General features: G+C 34.0%; 3 protein-coding genes across 5 annotated transcripts in view; 1 reads left to right on the forward strand and 2 right to left on the reverse strand.

Annotated features, from left to right (window-relative positions):
• Positions 1-22,779, reverse strand: part of LOC129795447 (mediator of RNA polymerase II transcription subunit 1) — a 1,235,552-nt gene that overhangs the window by 602,095 nt on the left and 610,678 nt on the right. The window lies entirely within an intron of this gene.
• LOC129795462 (centrosomin) lies at positions 70-20,826 on the forward strand. Of its 3 annotated transcripts, XM_055836752.1 has the most exons (8): positions 1,977-2,091; positions 4,724-5,151; positions 9,498-9,541; positions 11,532-11,737; positions 11,904-12,407; positions 13,085-13,201; positions 16,773-17,212; positions 18,470-20,826. In XM_055836752.1, the coding sequence occupies exons 2-8, from the start codon at positions 5,081-5,083 to the stop codon at positions 20,460-20,462; spliced, it is 3,375 nt and encodes a 1,124-aa protein (XP_055692727.1). In that variant the 5' UTR covers positions 1,977-2,091; positions 4,724-5,080; the 3' UTR covers positions 20,463-20,826. The 3 variants fall into 3 exon arrangements, with proteins under 3 accessions (XP_055692728.1, XP_055692727.1, XP_055692730.1); XM_055836753.1 differs by lacking the exons at positions 1,977-2,091; positions 4,724-5,151 and adding an exon at positions 70-183; XM_055836755.1 differs by lacking the exons at positions 1,977-2,091; positions 4,724-5,151; positions 9,498-9,541 and adding an exon at positions 11,330-11,454.
• LOC129795545 (probable 4-coumarate--CoA ligase 3) lies at positions 13,704-15,774 on the reverse strand. Its single transcript, XM_055836933.1, has 4 exons — positions 15,403-15,774; positions 15,137-15,338; positions 14,420-15,068; positions 13,704-14,348 (listed from the first exon to the last, which is right to left on the reverse strand). The coding sequence occupies exons 1-4, from the start codon at positions 15,743-15,745 to the stop codon at positions 13,893-13,895; spliced, it is 1,650 nt and encodes a 549-aa protein (XP_055692908.1). The 5' UTR covers positions 15,746-15,774; the 3' UTR covers positions 13,704-13,892.

Here is a 22,779-nt window from a genome sequence, read left to right on the forward strand (position 1 = left end):
TGCAGCAAACTTCACAGTGCTGTCACGATTTAAAAGAAAATTGCCTCAAACCGCGAATTTTGCTCGCGTTGTGTTTTTCTTTTGCAAATTCAGTGGAAAATTGTGGAAAACAAAGGAAAAGTGACCAAGGATGGCTTCCCAGAAGGAACAACAGAGCTCTTCATCAATCGGGGATATTGTTAAGTGAGTAATTTCTGATAATTTTTCAAAATTCCCCGGCGTTCTGGATTCAATCAAATTCCGTTGATATCATTTTTCCCACATTTACCGTATTTTTATCAATTATCCGACTGCTTTTCTTCCAAAATAAATCTCATGGTCTCTTCAAAAGTGAATAATCTTTAGGTTTTCAAAGATTCCTGGAAGGAACATTGAAAGGAAATGAGAGAAAAGTGAATGAGGGCAACAGGTCCTATGTTGGGGTAAAGGAAGCCCAGGAAGCCAATAAGATAAATCAATTTCTTTTCCTTACGGTGCATGTGCTGGCCTGGTTGGCCTTAAATTCACTCTCAGCTGCATCATCTGTTACCCATCTGTCTCTCTTGGTGGCTCCTCTAGCGGAGGAGGATGCAGCGGAGGGTCATTCAGGCCATTTGTGTGAATTTTGTCCCGGTGCAGAAGCAGAAACAGCTGCAAAAGCAAGTTGTTTTTGGGATGAAATATTCTTTGTTTTTGTGATCCTTTTTCTCTAAAAATCATTCTCAAACAATGCTCTAAGCTCCTTGAACCGATTCAGGATGAAAAGAAAAAAAAAGTTAAAAAAAATTATTTTCATGCAAAAGATTGCATAAGACACTGTGAAAAAAAGTTTTCAAAAAATGTACACTGAAAAAAAATTTTTTTTTGATAAATATAGGTGGCGCTAGACTATTCTTTTTATTTCTCTTCTTGCGTTAGAATTCTTTAACGTTTGATATTTTGGATATTTTTTCACGCTTAATGGGCTTGACTGATTTATTTTTACTGTTCTAACGTTCGTTATTTTATTTGACACTCGACTTTTTTCAATACATATCTTAAAATTTACCACGTTTGACATTTTCTTTCTAACGTTAGATACGCTATTTTCTAGTGTTTGAAAATGCTTTTCTAACGCTTGATAAATTTATTTTCACTGTTTTGTCATTTTTTTTTCTAACGATTCACATTTCTTTGTTTTTCTGATTTTCTTTCTAAAGTTTGATATGTTATTTTATAATATTTGACATATCTTTCCCAACGCCGATTGAAGATTATTTCTTAATTTGACATTTTAACTTGTCTTTTATGACGTTTGGCATTTTTTGTAATTCATTTTCATTTATGTTTGACATTTATTTTCTAACGCTTGGCGTTATTTTTGACATTTTCCATTCTAACGTTGGAGAATCCATCTTGTTTTTGGCCCAAAAAGAATTTATTTTCACCTCAAAAATACAGTTATGAGCCGCTTGTAATGTTTTGAGGTGTGTTTTAGACATCTTGGATACCCAAACAGCCACTCTGGCTACGCCCCTGAAAGGGTTAATGATCAAATTAAAAAAAAAATCTGCTTCAGTTACTAACTGCAGCAATTTAGTGGAGATAAATAAATTCATTTTATTTTCTAATCTTGCCTAAATGACCCCGAAATCCATCTCTGGTTGCTCTTCTAAATAAATCCGCTGCTCCCGATGAGGGAGATTTCTCAGTTCAGTACAGTGAATGCTCCTGACAACACAGAATTCTCTGAGCATGCGTTCCGTGGCCACATCTTGGCATCTCGGGTGACGGGAGAAGAAAGAAAATTTCCCCCATAGAGAGAGGGAAAAACAGTCAGTGTGGAAACCAGCTGCGTAGAGTGAAAGGGAAATTTTTGCAGCATCCCCATCCAGGAGAAAGTGCTCAAAATGTGCATGGATGCACAAGGATAGAATTTCTCTTGTGACAAGAACGTTGGGCAGGAAGTTTTAGAAGTGAAAAGTCAATTTTTGTGAGCAATTCTTTTAAAGGAGATTTTTGTGTGTGAAGTTGTGAAGGAAAATTGTGAGGAAATTTTCCCAAAAAAAAAAAAGATTTCTTCCAGACTGTGAAAGAAATATTTTATGAAGAAAGAATATTTGTGGTGAAAAAGTAAATTTTCTTAATGTGTATAAATGTTGAAGCTCTTCCGCTGTGCAGCTGCTCGCAATGGCGATAATTTTCTTATCAGTTCGTCACACTTTTCACCCAAAGGGGCAAAAGATTTTCAAGCAGAGCGTTAATCACATTTTTAGTTGTTTTTTGAGGCAAAAAAAATTATTTAGAATTGTTGTCTTCCCAACAAAATTTTCCTTTTCCACGTGGTGAGGAAAAATCAATCCTACAACTCTTCTCGACGCAAATGTGAGTCACACACATCGCACCCACACATCCCAATCATACCCTAATTTGGAGGAAAAATGCATCACAAGGGGGCTTTCTGACCGTGACTTTCATTTAATGAAAAAATAAATTCATCTCTCTGGGAATTAAACGTAATTTGTGTTCTGCAGCACAGTGAGCTCCCAGTCAGTGATTTCTGGGATGGAGAAATACCCCGAAGAGATACAGACAAAGGTTTATCATTGTTTGCCACATGAGAGTAGGAGATAGTACCACTTGGGAGAAGTTTATCGTGTTAAATTGAATTAATTTGTATCTCATTGTGGAATGGGACAAGAGACAATTTGTTCACCCAAACACAAGGAGCGACATTCCGGAGAGTGACAAATTTTTATTTAAAAATATTATTACACATTAAAATGAGATATGATACACTCGGAAAAAATCATTGAACTTCCTTTTTAATAGGAGTAAAATTTACTGTTCAAAAAGATTCTTTTATTTTGCTAATTTTTCTTGGAGAAATGAAAAATCTTTTAGAATAGTTTCTTGATGGCAGCAAAAACATTGAAAATGAATAAAATAAATTAGAGAAATAAAAAGAAAACTTCTGCAAACAAACAAAATGTCCTCCAAACGGGCGCCATGTTTTTTTCTATGCTTATATGCTTCATGCATCATAACATTGAATGCGATGCAAATGTATGTATATGTAGATTTGCATATTTTTGTCACTAAATAAAATTTAAAAAATAAAAAACGAATTTGCATTTCCTGCATTGCATCTTAAGCCTAAGTTCATAAAGTATATGCACCAATGCTTCATAATGGATAATCTTCTATGGGAAAACACGTAATGATCAATTAAAGCAACTAAACAATTAAGCGTACAATGATGATGTACGATAAAAAAATCAAAGATCATCATTTGAAGCACTGAAGCATAAGCTTCATGCATATAGACTGAAAATTATATATTGTACTATCGGGGCGTCGTTTGTTCTTTTATTAAAATTTATTCTTAAAAATCTGACTGTGACTCTGGGGAAAATTGAAAAAATTAAAATACTTGCATTCATTGAATATTTAAAGGGAAAATTAAGATAAAATAGGGGCGTGGCTTGTTCATTGCTGTATGTGGGGAAAATCTTAAACCTTTCCTTAAATGTGTCTTGACGACATTCTACAAGATTTTCTTTGATGTTTTGTGTTACAAAAAAATTTTGAGTTTGAAAATGCATAAAATCCTTTCGCTACTTAAGTTTTTCCGGTGTATAAAATTTTTCTGAGTGTATAAAATTAAATAAATTTCCTTCAAATTGTACAATCTTTGTGTACACAACATATTGTCAATTGCACTTAAGATAAAACTGATTCATTCTGAATTCCACAAAAATATAACGCGATATGCCTTTCCGGGCGAATGATGTGGGATTTTTAAATTAGCTCCCATTATTTTACATGATCTTTTCTTGTATATTTTGCATTTTCACAAAATGCGACACATTTTTCCTTTGCAATTTTGTTATTTCGATCGCAAATAATTACAGTGACGCAGTTTTCTTTTGATTTTATTTATAGCCATAGCATACACACACCATGGGAGCCAGGGAATGATTTTAATTATTTTTCTCCCACAAACTCTTCCAACTTTACATTTTCCTGTATTATTTTCATTAAAAAATAAAATTATGCTCTCTATCGATCTGAAGAAATGGATGAAAATGAATTCAGTGGGATGGGGAGAAAAAAATCATTTTCTTTCTATTGGAGGAGTGTTTTGTTTTTTTTTCTTTTAATGTTAAAGAATTAATTGGTATGAAATTAATATTTTTCTCACTCTGTGTGTGTGTGGCAAATGGCCAGAGAGCCGCCATGAGGTTTTGTGATGTGATAAAATTCTAAAGCTCTGTGATGATTTTGTATGAGCGCGGGAAGGGGCGCGCACAGAAGAGGAAATTGAGTGATGAAAATGTGCTGAATTGAAATAAACACAAATTCAGCTTCAATGATCAACGACAATGATTGTATTATAATGCCTTGTATTGAGGCTGTATTAAAACACTGCTGTGGAAAATAAAGAAAATCACGTGGGTTTTCCTCTTTTACAACATCGCACGTGGTTGAGGGATTTTCACGCGCGCAGAATTTTCTTCAGAGGATGAAAAAAAAATTTGTGGTTTCCATAGCTTTTCCTGTAACCACAACACAAGTGAATTTTCCTCACACAGGAAAAGAGTCTTTTTCACAATAATCAGTGTGAAGGAAGTTTGTTAATAGTGTAAACATTTAGCGGGTGAATAAGGTGGACGAACTGATAAGAATTCTTTCTAATCTTTGCAATATTTTTTTCTGTACACTTAAAACCTTTTAAATGAATCTTTCTGGCAATGTCTTGCAGTTTATGTGAAAAGTTCAGCAAAGGAAAAACTCATAAAAGAATGAGAAAAATTGTACTAAATGTCTATTATAGTGCCAAAAGTGTTCACGTCGTTCACGCACGATAAATGTGTGAGGAAAATTTTAAGGAAAAAATGTACATAGTGAACATTACAGTAACCTTGCTAAATTATTTGTTTAATTTATTCAATTTCATTTGAGTGATTTTCTTGGGAAGAAAAGAATTGATTTTTCCCTTTACAAATAAGCCAATTTCAGAGCTAGTTTTTAAAACCAAAGATAAGTGTCTGTGTGAGAGTGAAGTGAAGGATTTTCCTTCCTAATTGTGTGTTGTGAAAGAAAATCTGGATTTGTAAAAATGTCTGGACTATTTCGATACAATTCCAATGCAACAACGTCGCAACGTCGAACGCCTATGCGGAGTTTTCGGTAAGAAAATGCAAGTTTGATAAGAGGTTTTTGTATATAATTTCGCTATATATAGCTCAGTAAATGTATACATAAGATAACTGAATTCAATTGGATTTTATTGGCTCAGAGTCCCTTCGAAATTTTAAATTGTTATTCTGCAACCATTCCTCTGCTATTTTTTGTTCATGCATTTTCCTCTCAATTTATTATTGCTTAATTGCCCGGAAGTTCTGTATAGCATCGAGAATTTTTAGGGTTTTATATGAAATTCTCCTAAAAATGGACAAAAAATATTAAATAAAAAATTTCCCGGATAAAAATAAGGTTTTTCCCTATACTGGGGACAGAGACGTAGTTAGAAAATTTCAAGAATGTTATATCAGATTTGTTCATTTGTAAAGATTTAAAAAGAACATGATTTATATAAATTTGACATTTCTTTTCTAACGTTTGACGTTAATTTATATTATTCGACATTTATAAACATTTGACGTTAATTTTTATGTCTGACGCTTCTTTTCTGCATTTCATTTTTCACGTTAGATGTTTTTTTCTCCCTCCTAATTCTTTTAATATGATATTTCACGTGTTAAGGAAAATAATTTATTTTAGAGAAAAATTAGAACTTTAGGGGGTTTTTAGGCATTCAAACACTCACCCTGGCTACGTTCCATCTTGCTAGAAAATCGTTCAATTTTGCTTATTTTGACACGAAAAGTAAAAGAAATAATCCATAGAATTTTTTTTATTAAACTAAACATTGCTTCCCCAAAAATCTCAAGCTTGAGGAAATTTTTTCATCGCAACACACAAATTTTATCTCAAATGACCCACTTCTTCTAGTTTAATTTTGGACAAATGGATTATTGACCTTTCTGTGCCGAACTGTACGCACACATATACGCGCAATCTTATCAAATTGACCCCTGACCTTCCTCCCACACCCAACAGTTGTCGGAAATATATTAAAAGCTGACCGAAGAGACCTCCAAAGAGAAGTGAAACGATGCAGTGTGCCAAAGTCCCCAACTAAGAAGGAGAATCTCTATTAATAAAGACAAATTGACTTGCAAGAGGCACGCGGAAATTTTCTTTTGAGACACAATGAGGTCAATTTTTTTATGCTTAAGCAACATTTAGTCTTCTTTGGGCCAAAGAGAGAAAGAAGATGTAGGTATAAATTTTCATCAATTTTCCAACTTTTTTTTCAACATTTTGAGGAAATTTTATGAGCTGCTTTAAGATATCTTCTAATGACTTGTTGGAATTTGTGTTAAGATGAGGAAATAAATGGAGGTGGTTCCATTTTACACAAGAAGTAGCAAAAATTTATTATTAAACACTGTGAAAAGAACTATTTGTAACGAAATTGTTGGGTAATGTGAGCCTTAATCCTGAATTTTTTTATCTAGGGAAATTTAACCAAGTGAGAATTTATTTAAAAACCCTTTCACGGCTGTTGGGTCAAATTTGAACCATGACATTTTTTTATGTATTTAAAACCATCTTTTATACGTTAAAAAATATGAGTTTTAGTTTTTTTTAAATGAACCGAAATATTACAAATTATTTTCTTTATTTTGTTATTTTATTGAATCTCCTTTTTGATTTTTTTCCTGCGAACCTAATTTAACAGATATATCAGAGTTTAATTAGGAGCTTTATAAAAAGCACAACTCTATATATTTCCCACCTAACTACTTTTTTCTTACCCAGTAAATTGTTCTGGAATGTAATCATTTAATTTTTCTTTTGATTTAAACACTAATTAAGCATGTTATTTAAGATTAATCGCGAGTGTTTTGATGATTAGTTAAAGCGGAACACAGATGAAGTGACTATAACAAGTTCTTCTCAATTCTAGTGAAAACTAACTAAAAGAAAAGAAATTAATTCTAAAAGAAAATCAATCAATAAATAATCTTCAAAGAATCCGTTCTTCATGGATAATTTCATTATTCAAAGCTACAATCCTGAGACGGACCGCGATGGTGTCCTTTATGTTTTGAGGGAAGGCTACATTAAGGATTCAAATATGTCCAATGCATTCAATTTGAATAAACCAGCAGCTTGTCTGGAGTATGAGGATTTATTTTGTGATGTACTTAGTGATGGATTGTCCTTGTTGCACGTCATTTGCCAACAAAGAAAATTATTGGATTTACTGCTAATAAACTACATTCCCGTCCGCAACCAGGGGAACCAATGTTCTTTGAGAAGTGCCTAAGGAAATATAAAGATGAAAATTTCCGGATTTATTTGAAATTCAAAGCTGCAGTTGAAAAGGAAATAGATTTATTTGAGAAATACAAGTGTGAACATATATTTGAAATATTTCACATAACAATTCTTCCAGAGTTTCGATATAGAAAATTTGCATCCATATTTATGGTGCAATCAATTGAAATGGCCCAAAGTATGACACGTGGAATTTATCCGGATGGAATAAATGAAAAACACAGAGGAAAAGTTCCATTATTAATGTTTGCGAGCGCTTCATCGGAGTATTCAACAAAGGTTTATGCACAACTTACTAATAGTCTTGGTGTTGTTATACAGAAAATATCACTCGCTGAAGCAGAAGATGATGATTGTTCCGGAAAACTACATAAAAGACATTCTTTCAATGCATTGTATCTGATTGAATTGTGAATTTAAACCATTTAAACTAAATATGGAAATGAATAAAATGTTTTTGAATAATAATTTATATTGCTTTTCCGGAAAAACTCTTAAAGACTGGAAAAGCTTCTTGTGAATACCATGTTCTTATTTTAGCTTATTTTCCCTTTAAAAAATAATATGAATCTGATGCATAATGCATTGGAGGACACTCCAAATCGCATCTAGTGGAAAAAAAAATTTTAGATAAAAATTTTAGGTAGAAGACATGAAAACGCGACGTTACGAAGGTGGTATTTTCCCTCGTTTAAATTTATACTGATTTGCCGTAATAGGTACCGTAATGTATTAAAAAAGACTCTAAAACTAAGGGATAAATTCTGATAAAAATCTTTTCTTTTCTTTTCTTACAATTCTTCAATTATAAGATTTTTCGTATTCTGAGAAAAATCTTATACAATTTTAACATTCCATTTCGTACTTTAATTATGTTTTTAAAGAAAAATTTCTTTTCCAGAGCTTTTGAAAGATCTTTCTCACTATTTCCTGGACCAACAAGTTCTTTGTTTTTCTTTTATAGAGCGACAATAGAATGACTTAAAAATATCAACTGTAAAAATCTTACAAATACTATTAAGTTGTTAGAAAAGAAAATATTTTTATCAGAATCGACCCCTAATGTCCAAATTAGACCGTTTTTTTCACATTCCTTAGTGCAAATCTCTCCTGATTTTTTTTACACATACTAATGTAAAATAAAAAGTTTATTTGGCTCTTTTGATTTTTTATTCTTTTATCTCTCCATGTTCTCTATAGAATTTGGGCTATTAAACTCTATTTGCTAAAGGTTAAATATTTTTCTCAGAGTTTTTGAAACTTTCTTCTCTGCTATTAATTTTTTTATAAAAGATGTTTGTTTTTCAGGGTTTTTAATGTAATTTTTTATTAGTTTTTTTTGTCTCAAGGAGCTTCTTATTAATACATAATCGCTTCGCGGGAAATTTTTGCGCTTCGCGCAAATTTTAGAGGGAGAAGGGAATTGTGATGAATTGAAATACATTCAATGGAAGTTTTAGTCGTTGTGGTAAAAACCGCCTGGTATCAGTAGTCTCTGTACCAAATTTCATCCCGATCGGATCAACGGTGTGGAAATGCATAGCTGAACAGGAACGAAATTCTTTAATTATTATATAGATATGTAGTACTACATGCTTCGATCTTTGTTTTTAGGTAGTTTCTTTATGGGCCTATTTACCTACTGAACTATCTATCCTAATTTTGCACTTAAAACTCAATTAGATTTTCCTGAAGAATTTTAAATTTTTCATAATAATAATTTAAGTTTTAAGAAAACAATGAAATTTTTAATAACGTCCAGAAACTTAAAAGCTATGGGATGAAGAGCAGTGTGGCTCACGTGCATGAGCTAAAAGAAATTGAGATTTCCCTAAGCGAAGGGTTTCATTCAATTTTCTCCACGTACACACAACCCAAAAAATCCTAAAAATAGCATCTTGTTATTCAATATTGTTGAGATCGTTGAGATGAATAAAATGAGTGAAAGAGATAGAGAAAAAAATTGTGAGGGTGCCTCGAGATTTCCGTAGAATTCTTCATTCATCGCTCTTGAGGTTTTTTATGAGATTTTTTTTTGGGGTGATAATTTGAGAGGAAGTGGATAAAATTACAACCTTTTGTTGATGATTTTTCTCATTTTTCCTCTTTTCTTTCTCTTTTTTTAGCACGACTCCAGGGCAGCTTCAGGATGTCACCATGGATAATTCCTGTAAGTAGAAAAGGCTTTAAAAATTATTTTCTATTAAAAATTTAAGAAGAAAATTTACTTTAAAAAAAACTGATTGAAGAACTTTTCCTTTGAGGAAATACTCATAGAAAGAAGAGGAGAAAGTGAGGGGAAAATAAATCCCAAAAATAACATACTGCTGTTACCTCCTCGGGCTCTTGGCCAAAAAATCTCCACTTCCCAACACACACTGCAATTTTCTTCACAACACTGTGGTCACAACTTGAAAATCTCTGTCTCATGAATTTTCTTCTCCTCTTTCTAAACGGCCACATGCAATTTATTTGCAAAACAAAGGGGTAGAGTGATGAGTTAAAATTTGTGATTCAAAGTTTTGGTCTTTTATTTGTTATTTAGTTATTTTTTGCGTCAAAATCAGGAATATATGAGTCATATAAATTGATAAAATCATTTAAACTTGGAAATTGCCTTTCACGTGATTTTACTCGTAGAAATGGGCAATATGTACATCAGACGCATATTAATTGGGAAAATCCAACAGATTTTCAAGTTGTCTTTTAATTTTAAATTAATGCGTCGAAATCAGCAGTATATCAGACGTGAAACACAGAACTTACCTTAAATTTTGAAATTGTTTTTTATGTAATTTTGTGTTATTAAAACAGTTGCAATTTAACGAAATCAGTATTTTTTTTAAAAAAGTTTTCTTAAGCAAATCTTTAGATCTCTTTAATTCAGCTGAATTGGGCTAAATGCACATTTTTAATCATTAATGAATCATTAAAAATATACATTAATACTCGATTTACTTAAGAAATCTTAGGTTTTCCTTTAAAAAACTGAAGAATCTTAAATTTTTCCTAAGAAACTTTAAGTTTTTTCTCAGACACTCTTAAAAAAAACTTAATACATTCGTAAGAAAACTTAAAGAATCTTAAGAATCTTAAGAGCCTAATTCAGCGATCAAGAAACCCTTGAAATCTTTGAATTTTGTACTGAAATTTCAAGATTTCAAGCGAATTTCAAGGATTTCTTGGTCGCTGAATAAGGCCCATTACTTGGGAAAGTCATTCAAATTTCTAAGTTAATATTTTAATTTAATTAATTCGTCAAAATCAGCAATATATGAGTTATATTTTACAGCAGAAAAAAAATCTTTTAAATGAAAATTGCCGTTTAATTAATTTTATGAGTTAGAATCAGCAAAAATTTTCGTCATAATTTTTATGTAAAATATCTCTGATTTTTTTAGTCGAATTTATTCGTCGGAACATAGTAGTACATCAGACAAATTGAACATTAAAAAAATCCCTTTTTAAACAAAACTATTTTGTAGTGAATTTTGTGTGTCTTCTATCATAATTATCTGAACAATTTCAATGTAGAAAATCATTCAAAACTTTTAAAAATCATTAGTGTATAAAACTGAAATTAATTAGTTTGGAAACTTACCCAGATATTAGCCCCTTGATGGGTTTGCTCATTTACAACCACCCCATCCCATACCATCATCCCTCTCTCCCTCCTTTTTTCGCACACTCACACACAGGCTATTAGAAAGAGATTATTATCTTTTTTTTTGCAAAGCCTTCGGGTTGTACTTTAAGGATAATTTCTTGCTAAATTTACCTGGATGGTGTGTGCTGTGTGTCTGCCAAATGTTAAATAAAAAGGAGCACAGAGAGGTTCATGAACCTGGCTGTAAATAAATTTTAGTTTCGTTCTGCTTTTCGCAACTGTGGATGTTTTTTTTTTCTTTGCTGTGCATTTTGTCATCTTATTTTCTTGTGCAAGGAGATACATTACAGTGCGTTGTTGAAGAAGAGAGAAGAAAATTGGCAAAGAGGAAAAATTCGTATTTAGATAAAGTTACATGTTGTCGTTTAGAAGAAGTTTTGCCGCAACATTAAATGATTCTCGTCCAATTTCACGTAGTATGAGTCACGACAGAGAGAAAATTTATTTTTGGGATACATTTTGATCATTTTTTCGTGAATTTCTTTGCCAATAGATTCCTATGGATTCCGATCACCGGCCTTTGGGCAGGGATCTCCGAGTCAAACGCGATCTGTACGGGACTATGAGGAGCAAATTACAGCACAGCAGCGAGAGAATTTCAATTTGAAGCTGCGAATTTATTTTCTGGAGGAGAAACTAAATGGGAGTGCTTTGGGTCAGGGTACTGAATCACTCTTCAAGCAGAACGTTGATTTGAAGGTGAGGCATCATCTATTTTCTCCATAAAACGACCTATTTTAGCTGTGTGTTCGTTCTTGTTTTTGGTGGGAAGAAAAAGCAATTTTCCCTCCAATTTTCCGCTCTATTTTGCATCATTTTTGGATGTAAAATTTGATTTTTTTCAATCGTTTAAAAAAAAAATTAGGTGGAGATTGAGGCTCAAAAGCGGGAACTCCAGGAGAAGCATGAACTACTAACACAAGCAGCCAGTGCCATGAAATACATGGAGGATAGTCAGAAGGTGTTGGAGGAGGAGGCAAAAGCGACGGAGACTGAGCTAAAGAGTCGCATTGATTTGCTTGAATTGGAAATAAGTGAAATGCAAAAAATCTATGGGCCAATGTCCCCGAAAACGAATCTCATTTCCCTCGTTGAGGGTGATACGAGTTGTGGGCAGTTGAGGGTGTCAGATGGGGGTTTCCTTGGTGAACAGGGAGTGACTGAGCTGCATGAACTCCATGGGCGAATTGATCAATTAACCAGCATGAATGGCGAAGTGACGGAAGCATTGAAGCATTTGGAGGCGATGCACCAAGAGAAGGGGCTCAAAATTCGCGAGTATGAAGCAAAAAATAATGAACTTGTTGCGGAAAATTTGGAGTTGAAAGAGAAAATTTGCAACCTCGACAAGGGCACGAAAATTACAGAGGTGAGATTATAGTTTTTTTCTTAAATTTATTTTCTCCATTTAATTTATTTAAAAACTTTCTATAAAAGATGGTAAATTCCATGGGAAAAACTGTAGAAAAGGATGAAGAAGGAATGAATCAGGAAAGGGAGATTAAAGAATTGAAATTGGATAAATGCGAATTGGAGAAAGAAATTGAAAAATTGCAGGAAAATCTTGAAAAAATGAAAAATAATTCACAAAATTCCATTGAAGGGGATCAGATAAGGGCCGAAAAATCAATTTCCTTTCAAAAATTTTCACAATTAACTTACTTCCTGGGAAATTGTGGGGAAGTGCTCAATGATGATGCCAGTGATGCCAACACGGATGATGCTACAGAGGAAGAGTTTGTCATTGAAGAGCACAATTATGTGTGTAAGAAAATTTTCACAAGAGGGGAGAAAATTTAATTAAAGAAGAAAATGCCAAAATAGAAATATTTTTTCCCTAAAAATAAACAATTTTCCCTTTTAAACTTTCCATCTCTCTTTATTTATTTAATATCTTCTTCGACACCACATTGGTTCTCTCACAAGTTTCGGATTTTCTTGTTAAATTTTTCCTTTACATAAAGGTTAAATGAAAAATAAAAATACTTTTTTAAGGAAAGAAAATCCTTCAGATTGCCACATTTTTTTCTTAAATTCTTTCTGCAGGAGCTCAAAGTGCAGCTGTTTGAGGTGCGCAAACAATTGGCGGAGAAATTATGTGATCAACAGACTTTAGAGGCGAGCCTCCAAGAGAAGACGAAAGCATATGAAAAAGTCTGTGCGGTGAGTTGCAATTTTCTTTACAAAACTCTTCAAGAATATATTTTTAACCCAATATCCCCCTTGTGAGCCCTTTTCCCCCCGTTGAGTGTCTAAAACGAGAGACTTGCCAGAAATACATTATAGATCAAAAGATTCACAGTGAATTCTTGGAGTTTGTATGTTTGTATGCAGCGTGTTTTAAGGGAGATAAATTCGGCAATGGAAGATTTCGCCATTTGGGAAATTCTAGGAGTTTCCCAAATAAACGTAGCTTGAACTCATTTCAATTTCTTGCAGATGAATTTTTTTTGTATTTGAAGGAATTTCTTTTAACTTCTTTAGTTGGGCGTTCTTTTTTCTATCTCTGACCTTTCTAACACTTGACGTTCCTCAAAGGTTTGGATTTTTTTCTATCTTTGACACTTCAATCTTTTAACGTTCTTTCTTCCAAACGTTCACATGTTTTTTTTTCTCATAATTTTAACGATTTATTGCTTGATATTTTTTAATATTTTTATAACACTTTTTAAAGTTTTTAACTTCCTTTATTAAATTTAGTAAAATATTATATAAGATTAAACCACTAAAATACTTTCAATTATTTCCCATTGTAAAACCGGCTAACTTTGTATGAGCACCGAACCGACTTAGCTCTTTTTACAAAGTAGCCCTCGAAATACGTTTTAAGGACTTAGTGATCATAGAAAGTTCTTCAAATCTTTTCTTGTCTTTCTTGGTAAAACCTAATAACCATTTCTCTAACAAGGCTGATCCTTATCTTTCCTGATGGTGTTGTGGGTAGTTCTTGTACAAAATAAACTCCCCCTCTGAGCTTTTTATAATCCGAAACTTTCCCCTCAAGAAATTTCATGATTTCTTCTTCGTCCACCGAAGAGTTTTCTCTTCTTACAACAACTGCAGCTGGTAGTTCCGTGTAGATGGGATCAGGAATACCAACAACGGCTACTTGAAATACTTCCGGATGTTTGATGAGAATTTCTTCTAGTTCTATTGGGCTTACGTGGAAATTGTTGTATTTGAAGATGAATTTTTTACGTCCCCTAAAAATGAGGTGTCCGTTCTCGTCAAAATTTGCCAAATCTCCTGTAAGGAACCAACCGTCGTTGTCTCTGGCAGCTTCTGTGGCTTCGGGATTGTTGAAGTATCCCTAAAAGTTGCGGCATTAGTTAGGAGGATTAGAAGGATTCCATACTGCATAGATTTTTTCTCTTTTTTTACCATGAACTCCAACTTAGTTTTAACACAAAGCTCTCCTACTTCACCTACTCCAAGTTTCTCTCCGGCTTCGTTGATAATCTTCGCCTGAACACCCGGTGCGAGCTTTCCAACGGAGAAATTGGGTGAATTTTCCGTTTTACTTGCAATCCTTCCAGTTTCTGATAATCCGTATATATTTCGGATAATCCCATTAGGTATACAGGATCGCATAATTTTAACCAGATCAGTAGAAAGATAGCCTCCTTGACAAGTGAGATGCTTCACATACGGCATTGTATGATTTTGTAAAAGGCCACTCTTAGCAAGTTGAGCTATTTGTGATGTAGACGTTGTAATAAGTCCCACACGATATTTCGTTACAATTTCAACCCATCGTTCTGGACTAAATGGTTCTTTTGTTATTAATCGAGTTAAACCAAAAAATATACCTACTATTATAGATATATAGCCAGATTGCCAATATAATGTACTAAAATTGAATATTTTGTCGTTTGGACTGAATAATGCTTTTAAATGAGGTTTATGATAAAGATTCAAAAAGCATTCATGTGATAAGGCAACGCCTTTGGAAAAGCCTGTTGTTCCAGAAGAACAAATGATCTTTGCACAGGAGTCCTTGTCTACTTGTGGTGGATGTAGAATGAGTTTTCTGAAACATTTTTTTTTTTAGAGTTTTACTTTGGATTTTGACTCAGATTCATAGAAGCAACAACTTACCTAATGTCTTCTTTACTGTTCTTGTCGTCCTTGTCATGCATTAGATCATTTATGTGCGGAAAATTGAGAACTGTTTGTCCGATAACATAGATCGGAGCACTACTTCCGTACTCTTTCAGAGCAGCCTCAACTTTTTCCACAACTTCATTATCACAGAATACAAATTTTGGCTTCACAGTGCTAAACATGTGAACAATTTCGTCTGCAATGACACAAGTTTGAGAGGAGTAAAAGGTTTCTTAATAAGCTTGAGAGTCAGGACTAACCTTTCGAAAATATAGTGTCAAGAGCATTAGGAGGAGCGGCAAGATATAAAGCAGCCAAAACGGCAGGCGTCAAATTGTGCGAATTTCTACACACAAAACCAACCACGTCACCTTTTGAACAACCAAGTTTCTTCAGATTACACGCAATCTGTAGGGAAGCTCTGTAGATCTCCCCGTTGGTTCGTGTAGTTCCATCATCCACACAAATTTGACAAACTTTCTCGGGATTCAAATTTAAATGGTAAAGAAGCGCGTATCCTGCTGAGACACTTGAATGGAAGAAAGGAGTGTAGAAGTCATCTCCACTCCAGATTTTTTTCAAACTATCGTACTTTGTTACCATGATACTTAACGGAGGAGTTTAATCGAACTGAAATCACTTGAAGCGACTTTTCTTCTTTTATATATAACAGAATAATAAGATTAAAAAAATTAATTGTTAGCATGAGTTGAAGTTTTCATTGAATTAGTTTCTTTTTGTGTAAGTTAGTAGTCACAGAAGGAAAATAAAAACATAAACAACGTGTAAGAATGAGGGGAAACTTATCAATGATTCAACAGTTTTATACATTGAACTTCTTAAGTTTTTCTTTTAACAGCTCTAAGTTATTAAAGTTTTCTATGAATCGACTTTAACTATAAAATTTTAAAGACATACTACAACAGCAAGTTGTTAGTATCGAGGTTACTATTTATTTTTAAATACATAAACATTTAATAGCTGGACGATGGTGTTGTTTAAGCTAAACTAGAAAGACTAGAATTCCAAGGAAAAAGAAAAAAAATAGTTTGATGACTATTGCAAAACAGAAAAGGTCTTAGATTGAAGGCTTTATAAACTCAACTTTTCCGATTTAGATGAAAGTCCAGAAATTCCCAAAAATTAATAATTTTTGATTTGAACACACATCTAGAAATTCTGGGCGTTTTCTTTTAATTCAAATATAGTCTCAGAAGTTCCTAAATAAATTCTCAGACATCTCAGAAATCTGAGAACTCTGGGCAAAAATGATAATTAGAAAACAATTCTGAAGAGTCTTGGAAAAGTATTTTCTGAAATTTCTGACATTGTAAGATGAAGTCCATTGATTCTTGGCTTTAATAATTGAGATACACCTTTAGGAATTCTCGATTTATTTAATTTATATAAGTACCTAACATGTCTAGAAACTAATTTTCTCTTAGAATCAGTTAAACAACAAGAAAACTACAAATTTCCTAGAAGTTTCCTAGAAATTCTGTACTTAAATTTTTTTCTCTTGCATTCCTTCATTCTATTCCTTAGAAACATTTTTTTTAATCCATAAAAAAATACTCAATTTAACAATAAAAATAACAAATATTTCCCTTTTTCTCTGCTTCCACGTTAGGTTGTCCAGAAATTGCTCAATGCCCGCAATGAATCCACCCGTGAGCAGAGGAAGAGCGATGTGAGTTCCCAAGTTTCCGATGACATTGAATCCATTGAGGCACTTCGAGCACAAATTGCCAACAAAGACGTTGAAATTTCAAATCTCCGTGCTGAAATCCTCCGTACAGTTGAGCAGAAGAATGCGGAGATTTATGAATTGAAGACTGAGGTGAAGCGAAAGACTACGAATCTCCAGAATTTAATAAATCGCGATTTGTGGGATAAAAATCGTGAAATTGAACGACTTACGCGACAAATGCACGGCATGGAGTTGGAGAGTCCGGTTGTGAGTGAGGTGGATCAGCTACACAGTCAATTTACGGAAGCACAGTACAATGAGGCTGTTGAGAAGAATGTTTTGCTACAGAGGAAATTGGATGAATTGAGGCAGAAAGTTTGGTGAGTCATGACCTATTTAGACTTTTTTTAGACATATACTTAAGTTTTTTATGGTCAAGCTTTTATAACTTCAAAGTTAACTCGTAATGAATTGTACCTGATTATTTTTTTTTAATTATCTTTTATTCCAATTTTGATGCTCAAAGACTATTAGAATATTCGTTTTAACCGTCTTTAAGCATTAATATTCATAAAAAATTATCTAAAAATTAATTCAGCATGATCTAACCATTTAATATCAAAAGTTCAACATTAAAAAAACATAATCCGAATCTAAAAGACTTAAGCCTAGGTAAAAAAAAACTCGAACCTAGCATAAAAAATGCAGACGTGGTTTAAAAAGTTAAGAAAAAAAAATCTTAAAAGATTAAGAAAACTCTGGGCTAGCCCAAATATTTTTAGGCTTATTTTAAATAATAGGGCCTGGTTTTAAAAACTTAGACCTAGACTGAAAGAATTGGGCATAACTTAAAAAATTTGGATCAAGCTTAGAAAACTTAGAACTAAAAAACTGGCCTTATTAAAAATAAAGGCCTAATAAAAAAAAATCTGACTAAAAAAAATCGAGGCTTAACTCAAAAAGTTTATGCCTAACCTAAAAAACTTGGTCCTAGTTTAAAAAACTTAGGACTGGCTTGAAAAATTCAGCCTAGCTCAAGTAATTTAGGACTACCTTAAAATATTTAAGTCTGAGTTAGGAAAATTAGGCCTGATTTAAGGAACTTTTAACTACCTTTAAAAACTTAGGCATAGCCTAAAAACTAAACCTAGTTTAAGACAATTTAAGTCTGGCTTTACAAGCTTAAATCTGGATAAGCAAACTTAGGCCTAGCGAAAAAAAAACTAAGGCCTGACATAAAAATTATCAGTCTGGCCTAAAAAAATTAGGTCTGGATTAAAAAACTTGATCCTATAGTTAAAGAAACTTAGGCTTGAATAAAAAAAGTTGGGCCTGACTTGAGGAACTTTTAACTACCTTTAAAAATTTAGGCATAGCCTAAAAAACTAAACCTAGTGTAAGACAATTTAAGTCTGGCTTTACAAGCTTTAATCTGGATAAGCAAACTTAGGCCTAGCTAAAAAAAAAAAGCTAAGTCCTGGCCTAGAAAAATAGGTCTAGATTAATAAACTTGATCCTAGTTAATGAAACTTAGGCTTAGAGTAAAAAACTTCAGCCTGGCTTAAAAAACGAGTAAATTTCACGTAGTTTCCTTTTAAAGACCTTTATTCAAAAAAAATTCTTTTATCAATTTCCAGCCACAATCCAAATGATAAAATACTCTCAGATCTCCAGCAAGAGCTCCATGCGGCGCAAATTGAGGCGGAGAATGAGAAAAAGTTGCGCAAGGAGTGTGCTGACGTTTGCTCAATACTCACGCTGCGTCTGGAGGAGTTAGCTGGCTTCCTGGATTCACTGCTGAAGCACAAGGATGTCCTTGGGGCTTTGTGTGCCGATCGCCGTCATGCTATGCGCAAAGCAATCGATCGGAGTCTTGATCTCTCACGTAGTATTAACAGTAGTTCCCTCAATCTCGGCCTGACATTCAGTGAGAATAGTCTCATGGAGATGACGGGTGTTTCGGGGATTTTCAATGAGAGCTTCCCTGAGAGTGTGCTAAATCACAGTTGCAACAATAAGGAGAATGTCCCCGTGATGCGTGAGGAGAGCTATGATAGTGCGAAGGTCATTGAAGCCCTTAAGGCCGAAGTGATGACCCTCCGGACGGAATTGGAGAAATCCTATAAGCGCAAGGAGGTGGAGAAGAAACGCCCACAGCGTCCAGATGGGCATTCAGAATCGGAATCATGGTCAGAACCAGATAGGAATGTTTCAGCTGCACGAATTGGGCTGGAGGAGCGTGCCCCAAAGGCAGGTGTTAAGCCCTACAATAGTTCAACTGATGATGAAGATGCTGAAGCTGGGACACCAATGAAGAAGACTCTTGCTGCGGAGAAAATTGCTCAACTTGAGCTACTCATAACGGAGAAGGAGAATAAATTGCTGGAAATGGAGATGAGTTGTGTTGAGAGAGAGAATGTGCAGAAGGAGGAGAAGCTTCGGGTGAATGAGCAGCTGAGGGGTGTTCAGGAGGAACTTTCTGCGCAAAAGGATGCCAATGAGCAGCTCTCAAGGGAGATTTCACACCTCCGGAATGCCATGGTGGATCAAGAGAACATCCTGAGTGGCATTGAGGAGCTAAAGAGTGAACTGCAGGAGAAAACGGAAGCTCTTGAGATGCTGACAAAGGAGAGAGATCGTATAGCTGTGGATTTGCGTGTGTTGGAGATTGAAATGGAGACAATGCGTAAGGATGCGGAGTACATAAAGGAGCGTCATGGGAAGGAGTTGACGTACCACGTGGAGAAGATGCGGAAGGAGATGGAAGTGGAATTTGAGGCTCAACTGCAACGGAAGGATTTGGAGCAACAGGAGATTGTGAAGCGGGACTTTGTCACGCGGGCTGTGTTGCAGGAGAAGCAGGATGAGGTGGATGTGCTGCGGCGTCGGCTGGAGGATGCCCAGGGAACTATTGATGCCATGCAAGAGGCGGAGATTGAGCTACGTGCCCTCCTGGCGGAATATGAGCGACGTGCACGTGATGTGCAGAAGAGTCTCGATGATGCAACACTACAGGCAAGTCGTGCCGTCCTGGAGCGTAGTCGTGCTGTGAATGTGCGTGGGCACCTCGAGGCATCCATGAAGGATCTCCAGGGGCGCTGTGAGCGGCTGACAGCGGAGAAATTGGAGCTGAATGGACGCATTGGGCAGCTTGAGCACGTCACGGCGACGCTGCAGAATCAACTTGTGAAAGCAACAGTGAAGAGTGGTAGCTCATCGCCGGATTTGGGGATTGATAGTGACATTGCCCGGGCATCCAGTAGTGATGCAGCAGCCACAAAGGCACCACCCATAAAATCCCCACGACTCAGTACTGCATCAACGGTGGAGATGAAGGAGTCTCCGGAGCAGCAAATGGGACAAACAATGATGATGCAGCAGGAAATTCTCGAGGAGAATAAAGAGCTGAAGAAGCGCCTTGTGCGGATGAAGCGTCAACTTGAGGAGACGGTGCAGCGTCTCAAGCAGTCGAATAAGCAAAAGGAGCAAATTGAACGAGACATCCAGATGCAAATTCTCAAAACTCACAGCGTCCTTAAGCAAGTTCGCACAAATATGGAGTCTGAGGCTGAAAAGAGGAACATCCCACTCCCACCACGTCCGTCCGATGGCAACAAATCGCCCTCTTAACTTCGCGTTTGATGCGTTTGGAATCCTCCCGGAAAGCAGCAGCCATGAGATTTCCGGAAGAGAATATTTTTGCATTTTAATTGTTCAATAATTTTTTTAAGTCTTTCGTCATATGCGTCCTGACATTAAATTCTTTGCACGTTCTTTTTTTAAAATTCCTTTATCCATTTTTTCGTTGTTTTATTTATTCCTTTTTAGGGTTTTTTTGTCTTTTTTTTTAACTTACCTTCGTGTCCTTTCTAAAGGCGGAAGATAGGGCGATCACTATTCCTTTTTTTTGTAATTAAAAATAAATTTCATTAACTATGCGGCGAACGATCAACGAGTTAACAAAGCACCTGATGTAAATAATAGAAGAAGAAAACTAAAATAGACGATAAAGAAATTCTAGTTTATTAAAATAACATGAAACCATTGCAATTAATACTGAAAAAAACTCTAATTAATTACCTTAAAAAAAAACATAAAAAAACGACATTCATATTGAATGCGTAGCGCTGAAACGATCGAACCGCACGTCGACGTCGAAAAAAAAAACAATTTTTATATACCTAAAGAAAAAAACGAAAATAAAGAGATTTTTGCAAGAAATAAAAGACTTTTACTTGTGTGAGATCATAAGAAATATGTTTTATTTTTCTTTCATCAATGAGAAAATCTCTGTGCAGGTATTTTTTTATGAGAAAAAAATCACTACGAGATACTTTTTCTACTTTTTTTTTATTTTCTATTTATATACTAAAATTCTTTTTATTTCCCTTTAAAAGTTTTTGTTTGTTCTATGTAGGTTTTTTTGTTCATTGGCGCGGCTAAAGCTAGTTTCAAACTTTCTTCTGCCTTAGAACAAATGACGATAATAGCTTTTTTTGTTAACAAATTTTATTGCTTAAAGGTGAGATTTTTTTAAAATAAATATTTAAACTTATTTAATGAAAAGTTCTCAAGAAAACAAATTTTTAAGAGAGACTTTTTGAGACAGTTTTGAAGGATCAGTCTAAATAAAATTTTAAAATAAATTCACATAAGCAGTAAAGATTAGTTTTCGTCCATTAAAAAAAATTTTAGTCAGTTAAGAAAATCTTGATACATTTTTTCTATTTCAGGAAACGTAAACATTGTTTTTGTGTATTTAATATAAGGGATGGTCACGTTATTTTGGAAACTCTACAGGAACAAAATGGCCAAAATGTGAGAATTTCAAATAATTTTTTTGAACACAAAAATTTATTTTCTGAATTGAAAGTAATGAATTCTTATCAGTATTTGGCCATTTAACATTAATGCAAGCAAATTTCGAATTTTTGGTTTTAAAATTGGCTTGAAAATCGCTCTTGAAAGTCCCCGAGTTTCCAAAATAACGTGACCATCCCTTAATTTATTAACCAATGATCCTTTTTATCAAGTAAAAATGCAAACAGAATTTTTGCTAAAAAGCATAATAAAATCATGAGTAGATTTTGTAGCGCAAAGAATTTAACCTCACATTTTTTTTTAATAAAAGTACCAATTAGGCGGGTAAAACGGGTAAAACAATAAAAGATTTTTTTAGCTAATTTAAAGAATTAAAACAGAAAAATTAACCCTTTGTGGACAATTGAATAATACGCTGACCAAAACGCTTGATTTTAGAAATGCCTAATTTTTTATTTATTGATCCGAAATCAATGCAGTTTTTTTTATAATTTCTGAAACCTATAAATTATAAAGATTTTGAAAACAAATTTTATTAATTTTCAGAACTTTTGTGCATAATTTAAAAAAAATTCCTAAAATTTGACACAGTAGATAGCATTTTAAATTAAGAATTAATTGTGAATTCAACCATTTTTTCGTTATTTAATTTGAAGCTTCAGTTTTTTTTTTTAATTTCAATATAATGAGGTTAGATTCTGATAAAAATCTGTTTTTTTCTTGTCTTACAATTCGTTTCTGGGAAAAATCTTATAAGATTTTGACATTTTATTTCTTTCTTTGATCTGATTTTTGAAGGACAATTACTTTACCAGGGCTCTTTAAAGTTCTTTCTGACTGTTATTAGTAGACAAATATTCTTATTGACTTTTCTGAGCTTCTGAGTCGAAATTCAAAATTTTGTTCCGGTACATTCTTTGCTAATTCTTCATCTTTCATTTGCTTTTTACTCCGTCAAAATCCATAGAGTAGATTCTGAGAAAAACCTACCTTTGTGCTTTGGGAAAATCACAAGATGGCGTCGCACCTAAGATGGCGAAAAGTGATTTTCTTACTCTACAATAATAAGTCCTTAAATGTGACCAACAATTGAAAACCAAGTTTAAAAAAACCCCAAGAAAAATAA

Source organism: Lutzomyia longipalpis, chromosome 4, assembly GCF_024334085.1.
Source record: "Lutzomyia longipalpis isolate SR_M1_2022 chromosome 4, ASM2433408v1".
Classification (NCBI taxonomy): Eukaryota; Metazoa; Arthropoda; class Insecta; order Diptera; family Psychodidae; genus Lutzomyia; species Lutzomyia longipalpis.